General features: G+C 28.0%; 1 protein-coding gene across 1 annotated transcript in view; it reads right to left on the reverse strand.

The window, feature by feature from the left end:
* Nucleotides 1-25,348, reverse strand: part of LOC724319 (netrin-A-like) — a 172,920-nt gene that overhangs the window by 17,246 nt on the left and 130,326 nt on the right. The window contains exons 3-4 of the mRNA XM_026439195.1: nt 7,681-7,830; nt 5,204-5,299 (exon numbers count right to left, since the gene is read on the reverse strand). Of these exons, the coding sequence (XP_026294980.1) occupies nt 5,204-5,299; nt 7,681-7,830 (246 nt within the window). The remainder of the gene's footprint in view (nt 1-5,203; nt 5,300-7,680; nt 7,831-25,348) is intronic.

The raw sequence follows: 25,348 nt of genomic DNA on the forward strand, positions 1-25,348 counted from the left end.
TCAAAATAAAAATATAATTAACTTAAGATGGAAAAAAGTTCAAGTATAAGTCAGATGAGAATTTTTTTTCTAAAGCAAAAAATATAAAATCATTTTGATTATTCTAATGTTAATATAGAATTATTATCAAATGGATGTGATTGGATAGATGAAATTTTGAATGAGCCAATTTAATCTTTATAAGATTATTATTCTTCGTTATCCTAAATATAACTCTTTTCCCAATCTTTTGATTACTTTAATCAATTTTTAAATAAATTTCAAAATAATTAAAAATGTAATTAACTAAGAAGGGAAAAAGTCAGGTGAGAATTTTTTTTCTAAGGCAAAAAATATAAAATCATTTTGATTATTCTAATGTTAATAAAGAATTATTATCAAATGATGAAATTTTGAATGAGCCAATTTAATCTTTATAAGATTATTATTCTTCGTTATCCTAAATATAACTCTTTTTCCCAATCTTTTGATTACTTTAATCAATTTTTGAATAAATTTCAAAATAAAAATATAATTAACTAAGATGGGAAAAAGTTCAAGTATAAGTCAGGTGAGAATTTTTTTTCTAAGGCAAAAAATATAAAATCATTTTGATTATTCTAATGTCAATAAAGAATTATTATCGAATGGATGTGATTGGACAAATGAAATTTTGAATGAGCCAATTTAATCTTTATAAGATTATTATTCTTCGTTATCCTAAATATAACTCTTTTTCCAATCTTTTGATTACTTTAATCAATTTTTAAATAAATTTCAATAATTAAAAATATAATTAACTAAGATTATTTCATTTTGATTATTCTAATGTCAATAAAGAATTATTATCAAATAGATGTGATTGGACAGATGAAATTTTGAATGAGCCAATTTTAAAGCTTTTCAAATAAAATGAGTACAATCTTTTAATTTTGTAAATATTTTATTTCAAGGATATGTTTGCAATTTTAAATAAAAGATGAAACAAATATTTTTACATCTGGGATCAGATTAAATCAGATCCCTTGTTTTTTATTTCAAATTATTGCATGTCGGTTAGTTCATCATGAAACACACTCGAACGTTATTGATTATCGAATGAACGACCGATTGTAAAGTTCACAGACAAATATCCCACATTACGAACAACTTACGTTACATGTAAGTGTACACTCTCGTCTACAAGTTGAACATTTGCCAATTTTAATTTTTGATTTTTCTTTTCTCTTAAATATATAATTTTTAAATTTTTTTTCCATCTACTTTGCAATAATCGTATAATTTTATCTTGAAAAAGTAAGAGTATTTGTAGCTTTCTGCTATAAAAAATTACTTTACTCGATAGATTAAAATAATAAAAATAATAAATTACATTAAGATTATCGAAATACAATGTCTTTTTATAATACATTTAATTAATCAGTCAATTAATGTATCATATCAGAATTGTAATGTTTATATAAAAATAAAAATTTGAAACTGAAAATAAGAAACGATGAAAAATAAGATTAAGATGTTATACGTCTCAAATTCAATTTATTTCTTTCAACGAATGTAAAAATAAAAAGTAAACATTTCCTTATATATCATTAAACGAATCGAGAACTAATTTTTAAATGAAAAAAATTTATTATAACAACGAATAACTAACTTTTCGAATTCTGAAAATTCTTCAAATTTTATTCTATATTTTTAACGTATTTTTTCACGTAGAATCATCCTCTGGTTGCAATTATGCATCTTATATATTCTATTTATTTATAATAATTAAAATTTATTCCAATAACGAATAATTTACGAACTCTGAAAATTCTTCAAATTTTATTCTATATTTTTAACCTATTTCTTCACGTAGAATCATCCTCTGCAATTATGTATCTTATATATTCTATTTATTTATAATAATTAAAATGTATTCCAATAACGAATAATTAACTTTACGAACTCTGAAAATTCTTCAAATTTTATTCTATATTTTCAACCTATTTCTTCACGTAGAATCATCCTCTGGTTGCAATTATGCATCTTATATATTCTATTTATTTATAATAATTAAAATGTATTCCAATAACGAATAATTAACTTTACGAACTCTGAAAATTCTTCAAATTTTATTCTATTATTATCAAATGTTTAACCTAATATTTTTAACCTATTTCTTCACGTAGAATCATCCTTTGGTTGCAATTATGCATCTTATATATTCTATTTATTTATAATAATTAAAATTTATTCCAATAACGAATAATTAACTTTACGAATTCTGAAAATTCTTCAAATTTTATTCTATATTTTTAACCTATTTCTTCACGTAGAATCATCCTCTGGTTGCAATTATACATCTTATATATTCAATGGATAAAACAGTTTCACTAAAAGTATAGTTAAATATTCGGTGACTTATGGCCGGGAATGTACGTACGTATTACGTACTCGTCATCGAAAAGAGTGCAATTCTACTTGAGCATAAAACCGGCGGGCTCGATGACGGTTTTGGTACTTGTACGGCATTCAGTTGCCCCGTCGAGAGTTTTCCTTTGCTCGAGCCAGCACAGCCGAATAATCTCCGAATGGATCCACGTGTGTGAGTGTACATCGAAGACGCGTGGAAGTAAATGTCGGTCCATTAAAGGAGTACGAATGTATATCTGCGGCTAAATAATAATAACTTGGGAACCGACCCTTCTGTTCCATTGCGTTCACTCGTCGCCACTATCGCAGAAGGAGAAGAAAAAGGAAAAGAGGGGGAAAGAGAGAAAGATACTTATTGAAAGGAGAGAGAGAGAGCTGGTAAACGAAGAGAGATTACGTTGGATAGTCTCGATAGATGAAAACTTTAAGTGTTAAAGTGTTTTTTTTTAGGACTAATATTAGGTGAAAAGGATAATTCTTAACAATTTTACTTTACAACATTCGTAATAATTGTTACGTGATATCAATTTTATAACCTAAAAAAGGAAACCGATACAATTTTTACATGCAATGATTACATTTAGACATTCTAAATATTCTGGATAACGTACTTTTAAACGGATATTATATAAAATCGATTTTATAGAGACGTTGAAATGTGTAATGTATAAAATTCATAAAGGATAGACACGCTTGCAAAAAGATACGCTCGATCGATATTGTCGGTATCGCTCGAAAATACCGACCGATTGAGAAAAAGAAATGATATTGTTGGTAATTATGGACATTATGCACGAGAGGACGTAAATTGCATAGGGAGCTGTTTGTACCCGGCCGCATTTACGCTTCTTTGTTCTTGCTTAATAACAATACTGTTCGTAAATGCAGCTGTGGGTTTTATTCGAAGGAAATGCATCATTTATCGGCGACAATGACTGTATCTCCTCTCGCAAAGTTGAACTCCTCTTTATCCGCAAATTATTGCATCGAGATGGTAATATGTAATAGTAGGAGTAACTGGAACCTCGAGGCAATGATATGATATTTGATCCAACTATTGAACGTGTCTACGGTGGATAATACATTGTTATTTATACTTGCTATACTGAAACGTGTTTCTTTTGATAATAATGCTTATTCAAGTTCAAGCTTAGTAATGTTATCAGATGGAATAGAGTTAACGCATAAATGATGAAGATAAGGTAAAATGTATATATATATAAAAGATTATAAAACACGAATATATCACCGTGAATGTAATATTTAATTTCACTGTATATAATTAATCGATAAATTACAAATTTTACAAAAAAGAATTTTTGTAAAATTAAATTTTATCGATATTAAAAATATATATACGATAGAAAAGAATAAATAATTATTAAAATTTAAAAAAAAATGAAAATCAACATTTAAAATAATTTTATTAAAACTGACTCTTTTTTAAAATGACTTACGATCTAATATCGTCAAGTTTACTTTTTTGCAATTTTATAATTGTGAAAAAGTGTGTGCAAAAAAGGTCATTTTTCTTTTTTTTACCTCGTTAACGAGTTTAACAAACACTGCTTTGTTAAAACGTGTCCCAGTTCGACCAACTAGTTCATTGTTCGGAAAGAAAGTTTTATCGAAAAAAGATTATCGGATTTATACGATTATACGTTCCTTGCAACGATATTTCAAATTTTACAATGTATTTTTACAACTAACTGTGTACGAAAACGCAGGAATAAAAATGGTAAACTTTTTTCCTTAATGCTTATACACCGGCATACAAGTAGGCCGTTGGAAACTTGGAGCAAATGGGCAAACTGCAAGTGAGGGTAGCTTTAATTAAGCTATTAGGGTGGCTGAGAGGCTGCGACCAAGCGGCTAGACATTCCAACCCCTCCTCCCTCTCTCCCTCTCTCTCTCTCTCTCTCCGTCTGCCAAATTAATATTGTGCTTACATTCCATATTGCAACACGGCAAGGAAGTTTGTAGCAGTATAAACTTGCTGCTCCCTTCTCTACATTTTCTCATATACGCGAGTATGTGTTTCTGCTTATGGGAATTATTACAGCGGAAATTACGAATAAGTCAGATTCCTTTGCCATTAGATATCTTTCGTATGTATTTCTCAATTAAGATTTTGCATCGCATATTTCTCCCAATTTAATTATTAAACGATAATTGGTTGTATAATAAGATGTACTTGAAGTAATTTAACAATTAAGCTTCCCTATAGTGTTCAATATTTTATATTTATATAAAAATAATTTTATTTTAATAACACTTTATTAGAAAGTGTATGAAATAAAATATCGTTTCGAACGTGCAATAATTATTAACACTTTATTTACAATTTCATTGTACATTATAGGATTATACAAAAGAGATTTTTGAAACTGTTATTGCAAGATATTGGAAAGAAATGAATGAATTTATAATTAATGAATTTATTTTATTCAAATTGTGTTCCAATGAAATATTTCAAATTAAAAAAATATGCTCGACTTGGACATCGAGGTTATGTATCGAGGTCGTAGTGCAGAAAAAAGTAATCGGTGGTTTTATGGAATAAAAAATGAAAAATTAAGATACATCTTTCTACTTGAAAGTCACTTTTATCTTAAACGACAACTCAAATATATTGAATGAAATACGATCTTTCGATTTATTTCAACATCTCTTTGTCCAAAAACTGACGAGATAATAATTTCTATTCGTTTATCCGCAAAAGATCTCGAATAATTGTACGTTAAAAAAGGAGAAAAAAATCGAAAGACAAGAAAGCAGATTCACACGTTGCATCGGCTTGACATTTACTCACCGGCTCGTCCGTCGTAACCGCGATCGTCGTCGTCGTCTTCGTGCTCCCCGCTCTCCTCGCCGGCCGTGCCTTGAGTCTGCACAACTCTCGGTATTTCTACGAGAAGAAAGAGAATAAATGTGAATTCGTGCAGCTCTCTTCTAAAAGGGTACACAACGCTCTCCTCTTTCGCAAATTTTGCCTAATTGGGGCTCGCGATCGAGCGATAACAGGCTCTCTCCTCCTCCTCAAATTGATCGATCGATCGCTTCTAAAAACAGGACGGTCGAAAATTTTCTGCTCTTTTTTTTTTTTTTACTTTCTCCTGGCCGCTCCTTCGCGCTGTTTGAACCGTTAATGAAACGTTGGAAAGAATTTCTGCCCGTGCGTTTCATTAGATACAGTGTGTACGTAACAACGAGGTTTCCCAATTGGCTGGATGTTACCATTTTTCATCGTGATGACTTTGCAATAATTGGATTTTTAAAATTCATTGGAAAACTTTTTACGTTTCGCGTAAATTGGAAGAAATATATATATATACAGGAAAATTCTCTGATATTTTGTTAATCATCATGTAAAAGTGTATAAAATATTTGGAGAATTTTTTTCTAGGAAAATTTTATTAGAATCGAAACGTATGAAAAGTAAGCCAAGAATACAAAAGTATTATATCTTTTCTGAAAATTATATTTTGTCCAAATCAATCAAATGTTTGAAATTTAAATTTAATATTTTTCCTATATTCTCTTGATTTGAAATTTTAGAAAGAATTTTACTTCGCATATTTCTAAGTAAATCTATCTTTTCTGAAAATTATATTTTGTCCAAATCAATTAAATGTTTGAAATTTAAATCTAATAATATTTTTCCTACATTCTCTTGATTTGAAATTTTAGAAAGAATTTTACTTCGCATATTTCTAAGTAAATCTATCTTTTCTGAAAATTATATTTTGTCCAAATCAAATTAAATGTTTGAAATTTAAATCTAATAATATTTTTCCTACATTCTCTTGATTTGAAATTTTAGAAAGAATTTTACTTCGCATATTTCTAAGTAAATCTATCTTTTCTGAAAATTATATTTTGTCCAAATCAATTAAATGTTTGAAATTTAAATCTAATAATATTTTTCCTACATTCTCTTGATTTGAAATTTTAGAAAGAATTTTACTTCACATATTTCTAAGTAAATTATATATTCTCTTATATTATTTTTAATCTACAAGATTAATATTATTCTTTACAAATTTTTTTATTTCATCTCACAACACGATGAAAGTATACAAGGTTGCTCGCAATAAATCAGGGTAAACTTTATATAGAACATGGCGTAGGGCGATATGGTGGAAATAATCAAGTCTGCTAGTCAACTTATTGTTAGATCGTCGACGACGCGTTGCAAAAGTGGTTGATAATCGTTTACTTTGTGACAACTGACGTATGATCAAGTTCAAACGTCAACTAAATTTTCCACGCGACTTTGACATTTGTTTGTAAAGTAGTTTTTGAAAAAAGGAAGAAAAAATTATAATTCTGAACAACGATTTAAGAAACGATTAATATCTTTTCAATATTATATATGAAATTAGGATAAGAGAGTACACGAGAATGAAATATAGGAATATTATCTTTTTCACGCAAACTATTGCTATTGAAAAATGTACGCATTCTTTTATTATGCATATAAAGAAATAAAATAGAGAGAGAGAGCTAAAAAAGCATAGAACGTTCACGCTACTCGTGATTTTTAAAGTTCCATTGTATATTCATTTTTACGTACTACCTTTTTTTTATTAACTTTTATGGGAAACTGAAAATAGAATATTGATGAATGCATGTTGTAAAAATCTTCTTTTAAAAATCTCTCCGCTTTTGCCGTTTTATACACACGTCTATTATATTTTTACTTTTTATTTTTCATTTTTCATCCCGCTTCATCCTACGGTTACATTATATTAGAACTCGCACTACGTGCACTCGTTGCTTAAAATCGTTGCCTCGTTGCAAACTTAACAAACAACGTTGAATCGTTTATTTATTTAGTCATTTAACGGTACGTAAAGTGTTTGCAAATGATAATATATTGGAATGAAAAAATAATTTTGCAATCCTCCACAATCGTCGTATTTATTTCGTAATAATCGTCATTGATGATTCTAAATCATTGTCAAATGTAAAATATAATCAATAATTAATCCGTTGAAAAGTCTCAAATTAAATTTTCTCGAAAACTTTTCGTAACAACTTGCTATCAATGCTTCGTTTCATACTCGAACGATAAATAATCGATAAAAGATAAATTCATTCAGGATTAATACAAAACAATCACTCCCTTCTCGATCAAACAACGACTCTTAACCTCCAAAAATTTCATCGATGGAAGCAATGTAATTAGTAATTAAATACATGGAAGTAAACATAATTCGTATTTTCTTTATACAATGATAAAGAGAGACGCGTGAAAGGCTATAAAAATTTAACAACTATACTCACTGATGCAAGGTGCGATATGCGATCTACTCTGTTGGTAACCTCTGGCGCATCTATTACAAGTAGTGCCAGTTACGCCGTCTTTACACGGGCATTGGCCGGTGCTTTGGTTACAAGTTTTTCCGGAAGCGCCGATCGGATGGCAGTCACACGCTGTAACACGCAACATGCAAAATAAGGGATGGTTAGTTGTAGTTATTACCATTAGTTATTATTACGTATAACCGTGTGAAAAGAATAATTGGAACCAATTGGAGATAATTGGAATTTTTCTCATCTTACGAAAGAAATATACTTTATTTTTTTTTTTAAAATAATTAATATTATAACAAACAATCAATAATCCTTTTAGATACACGTAAAGTGATTACTCTAGTTAGTTTAAAATATTATTTCGTAATTATTTAAGGAAATGTTGCTCGATAAATATTTTATAAACGATGACAATATTTTATTTGCAATTATGAAAAATAATAATAATTTTTGATCGATTTTCCTCAAATACAATTCATTAAGCAAAATTGTTTCGCTGCATGTAAGAGCATCTTGGCTACTTTCTCAATTTCAAACGCGCAATTTTCTCGAATTTAACCTCGAATTCATCCCTTATTCCCGTCACATCATTTTACTCCTCCATTCATTATATCCCTGTTTCAATCAAAACCGAGAGCCGATTCACGCAGAAAGTTATAATTTCCAACTTGTTAAGCTCGGTTTTTTATTCATCGATCACCGTTTCTTCCCTTCCCTTCCCTTTTTATCGCATTCACCGCTTCCGGGATTAAAGTGGAGGAGAGGAGGGAGGGGGGGAGTTAGAAGCAAAATCAGGGGAAGAGAAATGTTTGCCGCGAAAAGCTCGGCTTGACACGTCCCTTTTACGCCCACTTACTTATGCAAGCTGCAGTATTTTTCATGCGGGAGAGACACTGAAAAGCGGTTAATTACGATTGCACTCGTGGAGAGCGCCATCCCCGCGAAAATCCATGGAGGAGATCCTCGAAACATCTGCCCGGTCGTTGCTCGTCTGCGTTTCCATTTTCCATCTTCTCCTCGGCCCACTTCTTTCTTTCTTTTTTTCTCTTCTTCTTTTTCTTTTCTTTTTTTTTTATTCCACTTCCACTTTAGCCGCGGCTTATTACTATTTCACGGTGAAATCGGTCGTTGTAGTTTTATAGACAGCCTACAATCCACCGATTTGTTGTTCGCCTATGAATGGATAACGATTCGTATTTTTCTCTTTTCCTTTTTTTTTTTTTCCTTCTTATTTTCAACGCGTTGGACACTTTTACAATTTTCTTTCGCCATCCCCGTCAAATATTTTCGTCGTGTTGGCGACGCTATTTTTACGTACGTTTGTTTTCATTTCTCGGATTCAGATTTGTTATTCTGATTTTATATTTTTCCTCGAGAATCAAAGATTTGAGTTTATGGATTTGTGAATATTTTCTTCAATTTAAGCAATATAATCTTCTTATATTTCTATTTTTTACAATTCAGTACAAAAATTTACAAAAATGCATTATTTATTGTATTTATTTAATAATTGTAATTTGATAATTGTATTATTATATAATCGACCTCTAAAATCATCATTTTATTAATCTACATTAAAAGTGAAATTTAATATCGATTATAGAAATTTTTCATCAATATAATTATAGCTCTAGAAACAAAAAAGTTTCAACTTTACATGTTTCGAAACACGATTTTAAACAATTTATTAAATTTTATAAAAAGATTTGTTGTTTTCATAATCAAGTATTACTTCAAACTATTAAATTCATTTTCAACATATTTTTGCTCCTTTATTATATTTCAAAAATTTATTTCGAATGATAATTTAAAAATAATTATTATTGATCGAGTATCTTAATTAACGTCATATTTCTTAACAGACAACGATAACACATCCTTCTCTCGCAATATCTAAACACTGTTGAAACTCGATTTTCCCACGCAAGTTAGCCGCGAAATAAACAATCTTATCATTTCCACAATATTTTCCAATCAATTTTAATTAACCGCGTAGAGAAGAAAAGCAATAATTGGAAAAATAAAACTGAAAGGCGACAATGAACGACGATAGTCAACGGAGATAGGCGCACAATCTCGGGAAGAGAAATACGAAGTGACCACCATTTGCACTTCCGCGAAACGGATTAATCTTGAAGGAGACTGCCGAAGGGACGAACAACCGGTTCACGCTTCCCCAACATTCGTATCGCAGCCGCGGAAGAGAGAATTTTAACCAAATGGAAAAGAGAAATTACCAACGATATTCTTAAATTAATAAAAAAGGAATTAAAATTAAATAAGTTTTTATTTATCTTTTCATTCCTCAGAAAATGGTCTTACATTTGTCAACTTATCGCTGATATATATAAAATATATGTAAAAAGTTAATAAATATGATGATATGAAATTTATCGATTGAAGGTAAATTAGAAACAGTCGTCCATATTTCTTTTACTAGTACAACGCTAGTGTAATAAATTTTACAAAATTTAAAATGTATCGAGTTTTGTTTAAAAATAAATATTCCGATTGATAAATCACTCTTCTGATGTAAATTCAATCGTAACTTGACGAATAAGTCTCAATTGATTAATTTTTGTGTCATCTGGAATCAACTTTCCAAAGATATTTCACGAATACATAAATATACTGTACATACGTATATATAATGGAAAACTAATTAATATTTTACTATTTATAAAGTATAATTAGATTAGCATTTATATTATATAGTAATAGAAAAGTCAAAAGATACAATATTTTTAGGTTATAATTATACTGAAATAAAACAACTAATAATATATCATTTACCTCTCAATGATATATACAACATTTTTTCTTATTTGAAAGAAATCGAGACACCCTATATATATATGTAAAAAATACGTTGCATTTTTAACACAATTTACGAGTTTATTCGAGTTTATTCGCGATCACGCAATTCACTTTGCATATTTTATTTTCTTCAAATTTTTATCGACCGATATCCTAGGGGGAAAAAAAAAAGACAATTTTTCAAACGGCCGATAATATAAAACACAATTTTCTCGTTATTCCGTTCCATGGTTATTTCGAGTGGCGCTTCTTTCTCCACAGTTACGTCACTCGCCGTGAAACTTGCCAACTGGTGGAAAGAGTCGATCCCTAGGAAATCGAGCGAAAAGTCGTGTTGAACGCTTTTTTATCCCACGATCCTCTCAATTATCACAGGGCTATTTAAACGCGCCGCGTTCCGTGGATCGGGTATAACAAGGCGTAAAGCAAGCAAAATGTAAAATAGCCGTGATTTACGAGTGGTGCATGTACTTTCTTTATCCTCATAGGTGTCTCGCGAGTCATGTTTATATTAGCCAGCAATAAGTGACACACCGGTATGCCCGCTCATTTTACAGGCGTAAACGTGAGTTACGGTGCTCCGTTGTGCTTCCTGAGCACGCTATTCGACCGATCGTGACCCTTGCGAAATGAACCCGGACAGTTTGCATACGTCGAATATCGAGCCGCGAAAGATTTGTGATTCCCCCCCCTCGTTTCCGACTAATAATTTACGATTCGAGCCTTTGCTTGAAAAATTTTAATTTTTCTTACGTTAAGGAGAAATTAATAATTTTTTTATTCCATCGTAGAAGAGAAATTGTGAAAATTATGTAAAATTATGTGTTGAAAGGTGAGATAAAATAATGATTTTTAAATTAAAATTGTTCTTTAATATAGAGATTATGTAAATATTACATGATATTTAATTTTTTGTTTTTTTTAGGTTATATGAAATTTAGTATAGGAAAAATTTCCTCTGTATCAATAATAAGCTATAAGAAGAAATATATTTTTATAAATATTGTTTAAAAGTAGAAGTAATTATTTGGAACAAGAAATCTCACACTTTGTTTAATAATGCATTTCTATCTAAAACAATAAAAGAGAGAGATTGATAGAATTGTAGGTTAGGTTGTAGACTAGGTTAAATTAAGTTTCATTGATTCATTATAACTTTAACATATGAATTATTTAACTTTTTGAGATCAAATAATTATTAAAAAAAAATTGTGATCTTTTACAATTTCAACTATATGTATACAAGATATTCCAAAAATATTGATTAAATGGAGATTTTTGATGTAATTTTAATATTTTCTTTTGCAAAAATTATATATATTTTCAATTACAGAAACCTCTGCAATTCAAAAACAATTAAAAGACGATAATTTTGTTTATTCTCATTCTGCTTCATTGCAAAGTCTTTTGGAATGATAAAATTTAACTCGCAATATTCATCTGCAATATTTTTAATGTATGTTATGTTATTCTCATCTCTATAAATCAAATTTTTTCCGATTACTTGGCGCTTATATAAGTCGAAGTAATCGTGTGCAATTTTCTGTTAGAACTTACCATTTAATAATACAGTTATCTGATATATATCGCATAAATTAAGTAAAAGTCAGTCTCGAGAAAGAATAATCAATAACGCAATTTTGTTACATAATGATAATAATCAAATTCTATATTATTAAATATAAAATGATATAAAACTGTTTATTTCGAAATAAATTGATGTTTCTTTTTTTTTTAAATTAAATGATTTATAAAGACTGAATAATGTAAAACAGAAATTTTTCATATTTTTTTCAATTGGAATAATTAATATTATTTCAAATATTTGTATAGCTAAGAATATTTTACATACAAAGAAAATTTTAATATATGAAAAACATAAAAAATTTCATTTAGCTATAATGTTGCATTTTGAAGTAAATATTAACTGTTTCTATTCTTTCATAATTCAAAGATTTTAGTTTTTTCTAATTCGAGTAATTTGAATTTTTTCATCGATTCTCTAAAATAATTTGTTATTTTGCTGCAACGTTTGATCAAAGTTGCTTGCCAAGCAAATCACGTATATTATTAATCGTTGTGGCTTTTAATCGAAAAAAAAAAAAATGAAATGTAGTTTGGTCATAAGAGTATTGCTTTCTCTCGAGTCAAGCTTAAAGTGATTTTGTTTCTCAAGTTAAACAAAATGAAATTTTCGTTATCCAGTGATAAATAAAATTAAATATACTGCGAGTGTTTATACGTATTATATAAAAATACGTATAATTATTTCAAGTTATTTCATTCATCATATTTATTATAATTTAAATTACGATATCGTTTTCTATATTATCGGTTGTAGGTTAATGCCTTTCTGATTGATAAATAGATTGGGGATTTTTATGCAGATAAAACGAGTTCAAATATTCAATAAACGAGTTCAAGATATACACGTATCATATTAATTAAAATACATTTATGTCAAATTATGTAAAACATATGCACACAACATGCACACATTAATAATTTTATCAAGCGTACAGATATAATTTATACTTGTAATATATAAAATAGTAGTTTCTTTACGATTTTCTGATAAATTGCTATTATTTATCAGAAAAATAATTCGTAGGATGGAAAAATCATTCTACAATGTTACAAGACATAACGTAATATAATAATATTTAATATTCGTTTATCGTAAATCGTTGTTGGAATCTCTTTCAATTATTTTACGAATGTTTTATTCGTTCGATATTTCTCTTCTCAATAGTTACATTCAAAATATGTAACATATTCCTGTATATTGTTTATAAAAAAATATGCAAATTTTACAATATGCAAATATATCAACAAAAATAAAATATAAATGTAAATTTATATTTGCATTTGTATAAAAAAGGAATTTTTTTAATAATATTTACATTAAAATTTTCATATCGATGCCAATATAATTTCAATTAAATTTATGATATTTTATATTTTATAATTCCAGATATTTCATTTTCTATAATAATAACAATAATATTATCGAATTAATTTCATCAGATTCAATTCTTACACATCTTATTTTTCGATTTCTTAATTCTCATTTCTATGATATTTCATTATTATTATAATATTATTATCATAACGTAATATCGTTCCAACGATAAAACAAAGCAAAGTAAAAATTTTTTATCTTTTCGATTGGTTTCGCATTTAAAGATTTACACAAATAATAATTTTAATCTTCAAAATTTTCTCTGGTAAGCTTAAACAAATGTAGAAAAACCGAATTTTACATCTAATCATACAGAATCCTACTTTAATCCTGTCAATTCTCAATTAATCACTTTAAAAAAAAAATTACAGAAACGTGCAACGTGTAGCGAAAATTCTAATCCATTTTGTAATAAATGTAAAGTCGATTGGAGGAGGAAAAAAAAAAAGAAATGTTATAATCCTATATTACGGGGAAGCAAGGGAAAAAACGTAATTGCTATGGTGGAAGTCGGTTGTTTAACGCGTTGGAAAAGTGAGGAGGGAAATGTTGTGATGCCATCTCACGGAAACGTGTTCATAAATTCAACTTAGCCAGGCAAGTTTTAATAAAAGTATGCAATGTATTTATTTATATATCTGGATATCTACATGAAATTGTTAAGGCGGTTTAAGCCGATTATCGGGGAGGGTTCAGGTTGACCTTGCTAGGTTTCTTCCTCGTCGTCCCCCTCGGTTTCCATTCGTTTTTTTCAGACGTTAAAAAAGTTATGGTACATTAACGAGTTGAGTGCGTCAACAAGCTTACGGAAGGGTTTTAAAGGATTAACCAAAGCAATACCGAGTTATTAAGAACGCCAATGTTCAAGGGGAAAGTGCAATAAAGTGCGCTCTCTGCTTCTGATTATTGTTTTGGGCTCGCATGATTTAATCCTTGAATCAATTTCTCTTCTCCTTTTGTTATTTAAAGGATAATTTGAAAGAATTCTAACCATGGAAATGGTCTGTAAAAGTATATTTATTTTATTTTATATGAATTGAGAAAATTTTACTCTTCCCTTCAAAAATTATTATTTCATTTTGCATTTAAATAACTTATGTGAATTATTTATATTTATATTTTATATTTAGAGAATTAGGCTTGAAATAGAAAAGTATTGGTTATCTATCATATTATGTAAATCTATGTACATCTTTTTTTATAATCATAATGGTCAACGATATAACAAAATGGAAATTTTTAGTAAATAGTATATTTGAATAAAAATAGTACATAGAATAAAAATATTTACTGTTTCAATTTTATTGTCACAATCCATTAGATCAAATTAAACTGTAAACGAGCTTTTTAAAGTGGATCATTTCTGTGAATATAATATTTTGTAAAATAAAGTAACCACAAAAAGTGCATATTTTTATTGTTCAATTCCACGTTTCATGTTTGTAATCAAATTTTTATAGCCATATGACAGAACCATTAAATAATAAAAAATTTAATATAATTGAACCTAATTAATCAGTATGCAAATAATATTGTACAAATGTTTTTTCTATAAGTTATAGTTGATATAAATATTAAAAACATGAAACTATTGTAAGCAGAGAAATATATTCAAACATATTTTTATTTTTATTTCTTTTGCAATTAAATTTATTTTAGATATTTTAATATATTAAAAAGATAAATATAGATAATAAAACTATTATGTTTATAATAGTTTCCAATTTTTCTTATAATGACAATGTCATTACGTTTTTTGCTCCATTGATGAAATTTGATATTTATTAAAATTATTTTATTCTCTGTATATTTAAGAAATCTTGGTCTGATTTTCCATCATTCAGAGGAAATTCAAAATTACGTTACTTTCCATATTTTTAGAAATTCTGATTTGATTTTCAATTATCGAGAAAAATGCAGAATTTTCGAAAGCGTTAAGTTGTTTTTTCATTATGAAGATTGTTTATTGTGCACGAATGATTTAGTTTATACAAATTATCGATTATATTACTTGTTGTATATAAGTATAAATAACTAAGAAAGATAGATTTCTTTTAATTTTAATTTCTAATATTTATAAAATTGCATAATGAGAAAAAACCATTCGTATATGATAAAATCATGCTTAAAATTGTTAAAACTTTTTGAAAAAAAATTATACAATTAAAAAAAATGAAAATTAAAAAATAATAATAATAAATAGATATTTTAATTGAATAAAATGCAACGTCTGTCTTGCATTCTTTACATCTCTTAACAGAATAAAATCTATAATAGTTGGAAATTTAAAAAATTGGATAAATTTTATAAATGCTAAAGTTAACTATATAATATATATTAACTGTGTTTTACTGATATTACGAAAAATATTTTCTCAAATGATTGATTTTATGGAAAAATATATGATAAGATAAATAATCTTTTGTAAAATTTACGTACAATTCTATATAGAGAAAATGATTATTCAAATTTAAAATTGGAAAATTGGACGAAATTGGAAAATTGTAATTTTGTTCGATCGACGAGAATTTTCGAAAAAATTGATAAAATTTGTGAATAAAAATTTTTCCTTCAATTCTCATTTTTCTTTATAATTAATATATAATTTTCGAATATATATAATAATCGAAATAGAAATTTATTTCTCAAAATTATAAAATTATAAAATTAGTGTTTAATTGTTATTATCATTTATTATATAATTTTCCTATAATTTTCCCTCGTTAAACGTATATAAAAATAAAAATAATTATTTTAGTTTTTCATTATCCAAATTGAAAATAAAAATAAAACATAAATTATCGTTTTAACAAAGAGATTTTTTTAATAAATAATTCTAGTCATAAATATTTTATTTCCATGTAATTATTTCCAAAATGAAAAAACAGGAATTATCCAAATTAAAAATAAAAATAAAACATAAATTATCATTTTAACAAAGAGATTTTTTTAATAAATAATTCTAATCGTAAATATTTTATCGATTTTATTTCCATATAAATATTTCCAAAGTGAAAAAATAGCAATTATCCAAATTAAAAATAAAAATAAAACATAAATTATCGTTTTAATAAAGAGATTTTTTTAATAAATAATTCTAATCGTAATAATTTTTTTTTACTTTATTAATATTAAAGATACGATATTTTATCGATTTTACTTCCATGTAAATATTTTCGAAGTAAAAAAAAAAAATAGGAATTATTCAAATTGAAAATAAAAATAACATATAAATTATCGTTTTAACAAATTTTTTTAATAAATAATTCTAATCGTAAATATTTTATCGATTTTATTTTCATGTAAATATTCCCAAAATGAAAAAATAGAAATTATCCAAATTAAAAATAAATTATCGATTTAACAAAGAGATTTTTTTTAATAATCATAATAATTTCTTTTTACTTTATTAATTAAAATTAATTAAAATAATAATTAATTAATAAATATTAATTAAAATTAATATTAAAGATACGATATTTTATCGATTTTATTTCCATATAAATATTTCCAAAGTGAAAAAATAGGAATTATCCAAATTAGAAATAAAAATAAAACATAAATTATCGTTTTAACAAAGAGATTTTTTTTAATAAATAATTCTAATCGTAATAATTTCTTTTTACTTTATTAATATCAAAGATATTTTATCAATTTTGTAAATATTCTCTTAATAAAAATAAAACATAAATTATCGTTTTAACAAAAAGATTTTTTTAATAATCGTAATAATTTCTTTCTACTTTATTAATACCAAAGATATTTTATCGATTTTGTTTCCACGCAAATATTCCCAAAGTGAAAAAAAAAAATAGGAACGAATTATCAATTAATAATGATCGATTAAAAATGTAGCGCGTTAAATGTTCGCTTCTTATTTATAGCGACAACGTTTAAAGATGGCGTAAATCGTTACGTGGCCGCCCGATTCGTTCGTTCGTTCGTTCGCCCGTTCGTGAAGAACGGATAAATCTGGCAACTGAATTTGCATACTGAAATCACCCACTTGTTTTTGCTCGCAGCAGGTAGCACGTGGGTCGTTTGATGGTTACTCTCTACCTACGTCCTTCTTCAGCCTCGTAAGATCACAGCACCCTCCGTTTCGACAAACTGCCGTGTATCAACAACATCCGGTCCCAGATTTGGTTTCTCGCGTCCCAGGCTACACGAAACCTAACGAAAATACGTTTCACCGAAGAAATTCTTCAAAATAAAATTATCGGCCAGAATTTAGAGGAGGGAGAATAATTTCATTCGAAATTTTACGAAATCATATCGAATATTAATATTAATTTTATTATTTTGAGTGTAGAGTCAAGTTGAATTTTAATTAATTTTAAGGACACTGAGTGAACAATTTATCATCTATTGTATCGAGATATTAAAAAGAAACATTATATATTTTCAATCGTTGTTTGTAATTTATTATAAAAAAGAAATTTAATATTTTAAGTAGGGATTAATTAATTTTTTAGATTCTTTTTTTAATTTATTATAATCGATTAATGAGATTAATTTAAAGCAAGTTTAAAAGTCGATACAAATTGATTGTTTTATTATTAATTAAAATGCATAAACATCAAGTTATTTGTACAAATTATTTTCTCTGAATTATAAACTGTCGAATCGTAAAAATAGAAAAATATATTTCTCGAAATATGAAACTATTCCAATCTTTTCTTTTTTTCTAAACACCAAATCACAACAAAAGCGAAAAAGAACGAATAAAAATACCGAAAAAGATGTCTATTTTGGAAGAAAAAACAAATTTCACAATCTTCTTTCCTTTTCTCCAAAAGATCTATTTCCAAAACTCTTATAGAAATAGAAAACCTCGAATCGACAAACGTCCATTGTTTCCTCGATCGAAAAGCGACGAAAGTAAACGTTCTTTCCGAATGAAATTTCTTCGAGACAGAAGCTCTGTGATATAAACATTTCTGATTTCGTTTCCAGAATGAAAAGAAAAGAAACATCTGCCGATTTTCATACCAAAACCTGTTACCTGAAAGTGCGAAACGGTACGAAATAAAACGAGAGGAAGAAAGAGAAAAAAAAACGCAGGGCCCGTAAATTTGTTTCAGGGCCGCGAGATTAAAGCCGCTTGAACGCGATAGCGAGAGTAATAAATGGAGAAAGATAGTCAATTAAATCGAGAACAACGATCGGTACACGCGGCGCGTGGATGCCAGCCAATTTATTAATCGGATTATCAGGCTGATTTCCCTCGAGTAAAGGTTGCTACGGGTTGCTCGATAATGTCGATCCATCGAAGCCCAAACAATTCCCCCTCCGTTGATCCGGTCCCTCTCCGCATCCCACCCTTTCAAGGAAATTCCTCGTCGCCTCTTGTGCCGAGGATTCTCCTCTTTCTTTTCACCCCTCCTCCCCGGTTTTAGTGGCGCAAGAGAGGGAAATGGCACGTGAAGATCCTTCTATTAAAGAGTACGATCCGAGTTTTTCTTCTTCTTCTTTTTTTTTTTTTTTCGGATCACCAAAGTTCGAAAAGGCTTTCTTCACGACCCGTCAAAATCAAGGGTGCTTTTGTCATTTGAGTAAAGAAAGAGAACGAGGTGAATAAATCATTGAATGTATTTTTATTAAATTTTATGCATTCGAGTATTTGTACATGTTTTTTTTTAATTTAATAAAAATTAATTATATTGATATTAAATAAAGTATAATTTTAATTTCTTATTAAATGCCATTGTTCAAAATATATTATGTCAAATTCGTAGTTTTGGGTCTAAATATTAGATATTATTTATAATGCAAAAAACTTGTTGCAAAAATGAACAAGATAAATTAGTTGAATAGTTTAATTATTGCTTGAAAGAATTATCTTTTATTTTTACCAATTTTATTATTCATTCATTTATTTATTTTGAACGTTTCAAAGAGTGTTATTCGCTATTTGTCTGTCTTGACGATATTCGACGACAAGTCAAATTATTCGTTACCGTCGATAAATCAGCTCCCCCATTTTCCGATCGATAAAGCCAATCCTGCAGGACTCACGGCTCATTTGGCAGCCGAATTTTCCGAAAATTCCACGTAACCCGAGAACCGTCTATATTATTCCGTGGTTGATATATCGAAAATTGAATAAAGCAATCGCCATAACATCGCACGAAATTGCTTCGTTATCTTCCAAACCTGTCATCGAGGAATGATCGAACAGTGTCATTGATAACCCTCCTCGTGTGCTTCGTCAAGATGATGGGGAAATAATTTTCTCGTCGCTTTCTATTCTAGCATTGTCTTCCAACAATGCTGGAAATACGCGTGTATTTGTAACGATACAAATACAACATTTTGCAAAAATAAATTATTTGATGAAATTAGGGAATATTCGTCCTATTTTTACTTGGCCAAAATACAAAAATATATATATATATATAGGTTAGGTTAGGTTAGGTTAAGTTAGGTTAGGTTAACAAATATTTATTAATATGTATATAATATTATATTTATAAATGATTATAAAAAATATTATAATTTAAATTAAATTTATTTATGAAATTATGAATAAACAGTTTATTTAAAAATTAAATTTTAAATTTGTTTTTTATAATATGATATTTTTCAAAAATTAATTTAAATTATTATATTAATATTTATAGTTAAAAATAAAATTATACGAATAAATATATATTAAATTTATCCATATTATGAATTTTATTGAAAAATTATGTTGTAGTTTTTAAATTAATTGTATTAATTGATTATATATAAAATATGAAAATTTTATTAAAAATTGAAGTAAAATTATAATTAATAGAGGATTCTGCAATTTTAAATACATTATTATTTATTTAAAGAATAGCGTTATTTGAAATGATTATTATTTTACGATTCTATTCTTCCTTTAAAAAGAAATAGAAATAGAAATATTCGTTTATACTTGTTACAAGGAAAAAGAACTTTTATTTTTTTTTTTTTTACATTTTCAAATTAATATCGGAAAATAATTCTATCGTGACTTGCAAATATATTATTAAACGGAATAAAAAAAAAAAGAAGAAGATTTTCCACTCATCGATAAGAAACTGAAATAGATTCAAAAGCGAAGAGATACGAAACATATTTCGTATTTCTCGCTTCCAACGTCGCACCCTTCTCCCTTCCTGATTTAATTGTAAGCCGTGCATTCGTGCGTGGCGTATACGAGAGGAAAATCTTCAAATTGAATACGAGACACGTTTGTAGACCCGTTGATGTATTCGCGTCACGACGAAAGTGGGTCTCCTCTGTTTCGCGTTTCCAGCCCACGTAATCAGTCTCTTTGCTCAGTTTTCGAAGGAGATTCGGATTCGTAATTCGTGCCAATACTTTTTCATCCCTTAAGAAACGCATCCTCCATTGAAATTCCTTCCTCGAAATTCATATTTCATCGTGCCTTCTTTCTTTTCAGTAAAATAAAAACTATCATTTTCGAAAATTTGAAACACAATTTCCTTTCGCAACAATCGAACGAGTCACTTTTCTTTTTTCTGACAACTTTAACATTTTTAATTTATACGATATAGGTTTCAGTTAATTGATTATAAAATAATCAAATATTAAATTATCAAATTCAGAAACAATTTTGCAAGCGTAATAACATTTCCACTTACTTGTTTCGTATGTAAAGGGTGTCCCAAAATTAACGCAAGATTTGAATTAAATATAAAAGAGGGTTTTTAGTCTTTAGATATTTATTTTTTAAGTGTCAATCATAAAGTACAGGAGGAAGTAGGATAGGGTTATTTATGGAATAACATATCGGGCACATACGCAACCTTTCGTCCAAATTTTTCATCACTTTTCTGCATAATTGTGGCTGAATTTCGTCGATGCAGCATTTAATTTCCTCTTGTAATGTGGTTGTGGGATTGTCGACATAAACCTTTGACTTCGAATAATCCTATAAGAAGAAATTTAATGGTGTTAAATCGCACGATCTAGGGGGCCAATTCTGATCACCGAAACGAGAGAGTTCGAAACGCGATCAGGAAATGTCTCGTGCGGTGATTGAATCGTTTCATTGGCTATATGGCATATGGCACCGTCTTGTTGAAACCATATATCGGCCACATTAATATCATCCAATTTCGGCAGAAAGAACTGTGTTATCGTGTCGCGATATCGAGCACCATTAACAGCCTCATTCTCAAAAAAGTATGGTTCGATGATGCCTGCCCAAAATCCGCATCAAACGGTGACACGTTGTGGATACATTTGTTTTTCGCTAATTACACGTAGGTTCTCCAAACCCCAAACGCGGCAATTTTGGCGATTAACAAAGCCATCGAGGTGAAAATGTGCTTCATCGCTTAGGATTATTTTGCTGGAAAAACCAGCGTCCACTTTTTGATGATTAATAATCCATTCTATGTTGTTGCATCGTATAACGCTTCATTTTTACCAACCCTAAACTCTCAACTGTCAAACTGTTCTTTTTTCAGGGTTGTCAACAACTTGATGCAAAAATGGCGGCAAATTCAAATCTTGCGTTAATTTTGGGACATCCTATATTAGTGAAAACGCTCTACAAATAAAAATAATTGAAAATTGTGAAGACATAAATAATGAAAGATTAATGAGAAAAATTTTACAAAAAAAAAAATATATAAAGAATATAACGAAGGATAACATTTTGAAAATTTGGCATAAAATTTAAAAAATAGACACCTTTTAAAAAACGATAACTTTTTTAGATTTAATTGAGCTTTTTTGAAAAGTTAAATGAATTATTTTTTCAGGATTGCCAACAACTTGATGCAAAAATGGCGGCAAATTCAAACGTACAATTTATAATTACATTGTATCGTAAAGATGGAACGAAACTCGATGATTTTTCATTTAAAAAAAAAAACCTTTTTAAAATTTCTGCCCACCACTTTCATCTTTCCTCGACAGATTCGTCCTGACTACTTCTCCAAATGCTCGATTAAAATTCCTCGATGCTTGTAATACGCCCCCCCGTTCGTTAATCGGGCGGGACGTGTAGTCCAGCGGAAAATTTGCATCGAAAAGTGGCCCGAAACGGGGTTGCTGCTTCGCCTTGCCTCGTCGTATCTATCGTTACAGCTGCACGCGTGTGTATGCAAGGTTAGCCACCTGTGGCGGGAGCACGGAGTAACCACGGGCCTGGCCCATCTTATGTAAACACGCTCGCGTGAGGAGAGCCTCTTAGTTGCTGCGCAGATCTACGCAGACCGACGCATTATGCCTCGATTCCCTTCGCAAACTCTTCGCATCTCCGTGGCGCTGCACATATCGTTGGAATGCACGGAGCCTTTCCTTTCTTTCCCCGAGGAAATGGCCAAAATGTAGCGGTACATCGTCATTCTTTCTCCCTATGTTATAATATCAAATATTTATTTTCAATTTTAATTCGAAAAATCTCACGTTCTTTCCTGCTTTCTTGCTGTTGAACAATTGTGAAATTTAATAATTTTCAAATCATTCTGATTCGAAAATGTTTCCAAGATTTTTATCCAAGGAGGGATTGGAATCCATTTAATTTTATAATATAAATAAAAAAGTTTAACGATAGAACGTAATTCTTCTTTTTTAAGATGGGTGCATTTTTCGAATTCACTTTAGAGATAAAGTTTTGAATTATATGTAATCACGAAGTGGTTAAATTTAATTCTTTCGATCAAGGATAAACTTTTGATCAAATCACCTGAATGGTTCGATATTGATACAGGGAAAAGAGTTATTAAACTAGATCGATACAGATTCCTTGGGTGCTATGCCATTTAACATTATCAGGTTGAAATTATCGCATGACACGCATCGACGATTACTGTCAGCGTTTGACAAAGCCGGCTACTACTTAAGGCAACGTAATAACATCTCTCTTCGATATTCCATGATATACGACGAAAAATTTCCTATTGTGAATAACAATATTTCGAAATATGTTCCAAGTGTCGAGTGTCGAGTCTCGTTTTTACGGATGAATTATCGAGAGAATGGATGGAATCAAGAATGGATTTAATTGATATTCTGATGTTCTTATTTTCTCTCGCGTTTGAAAAAAGGAAAGAAATGTTGTCAAAAATTCTTTATCAATAAGATTGTCTTTCTTTGTTGGAAGATAATTTTTTGAAATTGGATAATTGTAGAGAATTTTAAGATAGATAATAGATTCAATAACGCGACAAAATAAATAATCTTTGTGTTTTGTGTGTTTTTAGATATTATTATAAAAGTATATATTATTCATTTGTTTTTTTTGGACTCTTTTTTCTTTTCTCAACATGAGTTCAGATTCAATGCACATATGTTGTCTTTCAAATAACAAAAAGTTATTAAATATATAAAATAATGTTTTTAAAATTCATCAATAAGAAATGAGAGCTAATGTAAGCTGCTTTTATTTGAAAATGACTTACGTAATTAAGTTGAAGAATTTTTTTATTTCAGTTCCATGATTTAGTTAAAACTATTATTATTAAATTACTTAAAAAGAGTTGTACTTTTAATTACTAAATATTATTATGAAATTTATTGAAAAATAAATAAATTTGTTTTTAAAATTCATCAATAAGAAATGAAAGCTAATGTAATATGTAAGTTACTTTTATTTGAAAATGATTTATATAATTAAGTTGAAGGATTTTTTTTATTTCAATTCTACTTAGTTAAAACTATTGTTATTAAATTACTTAAAAAGAATTGTACTTTAGATTTTTAATTGTTGCTGTCTTTTGATTTAAGATGGATATCTTGCATGTATGAATTTTAATTTGTTTTCTTTTTAATTAATTACAAGTTGATGTAACAAAAGTGTGATAATTAAATAAACTTATCCAACAGGTTAAAAATTAATTGGGAAAAAATTTGATATAACAAAACAGGTATATAATAAAAAGGATTAGTAATTAAGAATATTTTATACAAATTTACATTTACACCGAGTAAATTGATATATTCATATTTCAACGAGATTATTCAAATGATGGAATAGTTTATTGGTTGATAAAATTCAAGGTGATTCTTCATCAAAATGAGGACAACCGTTACACATACATTATTAATAATATTTGAAGAAATATCGTTAAAAACAATCCATGACAGATAGTAAAAAAAAAAAAAAAAAAAAAAAAAAAAAAAGAATATAAGGACGATGATTCTTCATTAGTAAACGAGGAAGGTCGTTACATGTTCACCAAAGATAATACTAAAATATAATAAAATAAGTTGATGGAACGATATACAAATTATCTGAAAAATAATTTAAAAGTTTAATCAAAGATTCAATTGATCAATCAATGAGATGAAATTAAGAAAGAAATAAAATTAGTATTTGAAAAATTTTTGGATTCTGATGATTTTTATAAAATTTAGAGTAAAAAAGTTAATTATATAAATTATATAAATAAATATCAATTGTATTTAATATTATTAATTTGTATAAAATATATGAAATAAGATGATAAATTTTTTATCCATTTCTAATATATTAAAAAATTAAACGAACATTTGTAAAAATATAAACTTGTTTAACATTCATGGAATATATAATATAATAACTACCCAATAATTGAATAACATAACTTGTTTTGCAAATTAATTTTCAATTTCAAATTCCAAAAGCAATTATAAAATTATTCTCACATCTATAACGAATAAAAAAAATTCCATTTATAAAAAAAAAAACTTTGCTTGAAATCTTGAAGCTTGTTCATCTTCTTCTACTTGAAAACTATTTTTTTGAAATAAAAATTTGTTTGACAGGCATAATCCAAAGAAATGTAAACAGGATACTTTAAATATAAAACATGTTAAAAACACGTAAAATTTTTATGATGAAATATTATTTTTCTTAGACAAGATGTAAAAAAAAAAATCACTCTTATTTTA

This window comes from Apis mellifera, linkage group LG2 (assembly GCF_003254395.2).
Source record: "Apis mellifera strain DH4 linkage group LG2, Amel_HAv3.1, whole genome shotgun sequence".
NCBI classification, from domain to species: Eukaryota; Metazoa; Arthropoda; class Insecta; order Hymenoptera; family Apidae; genus Apis; species Apis mellifera.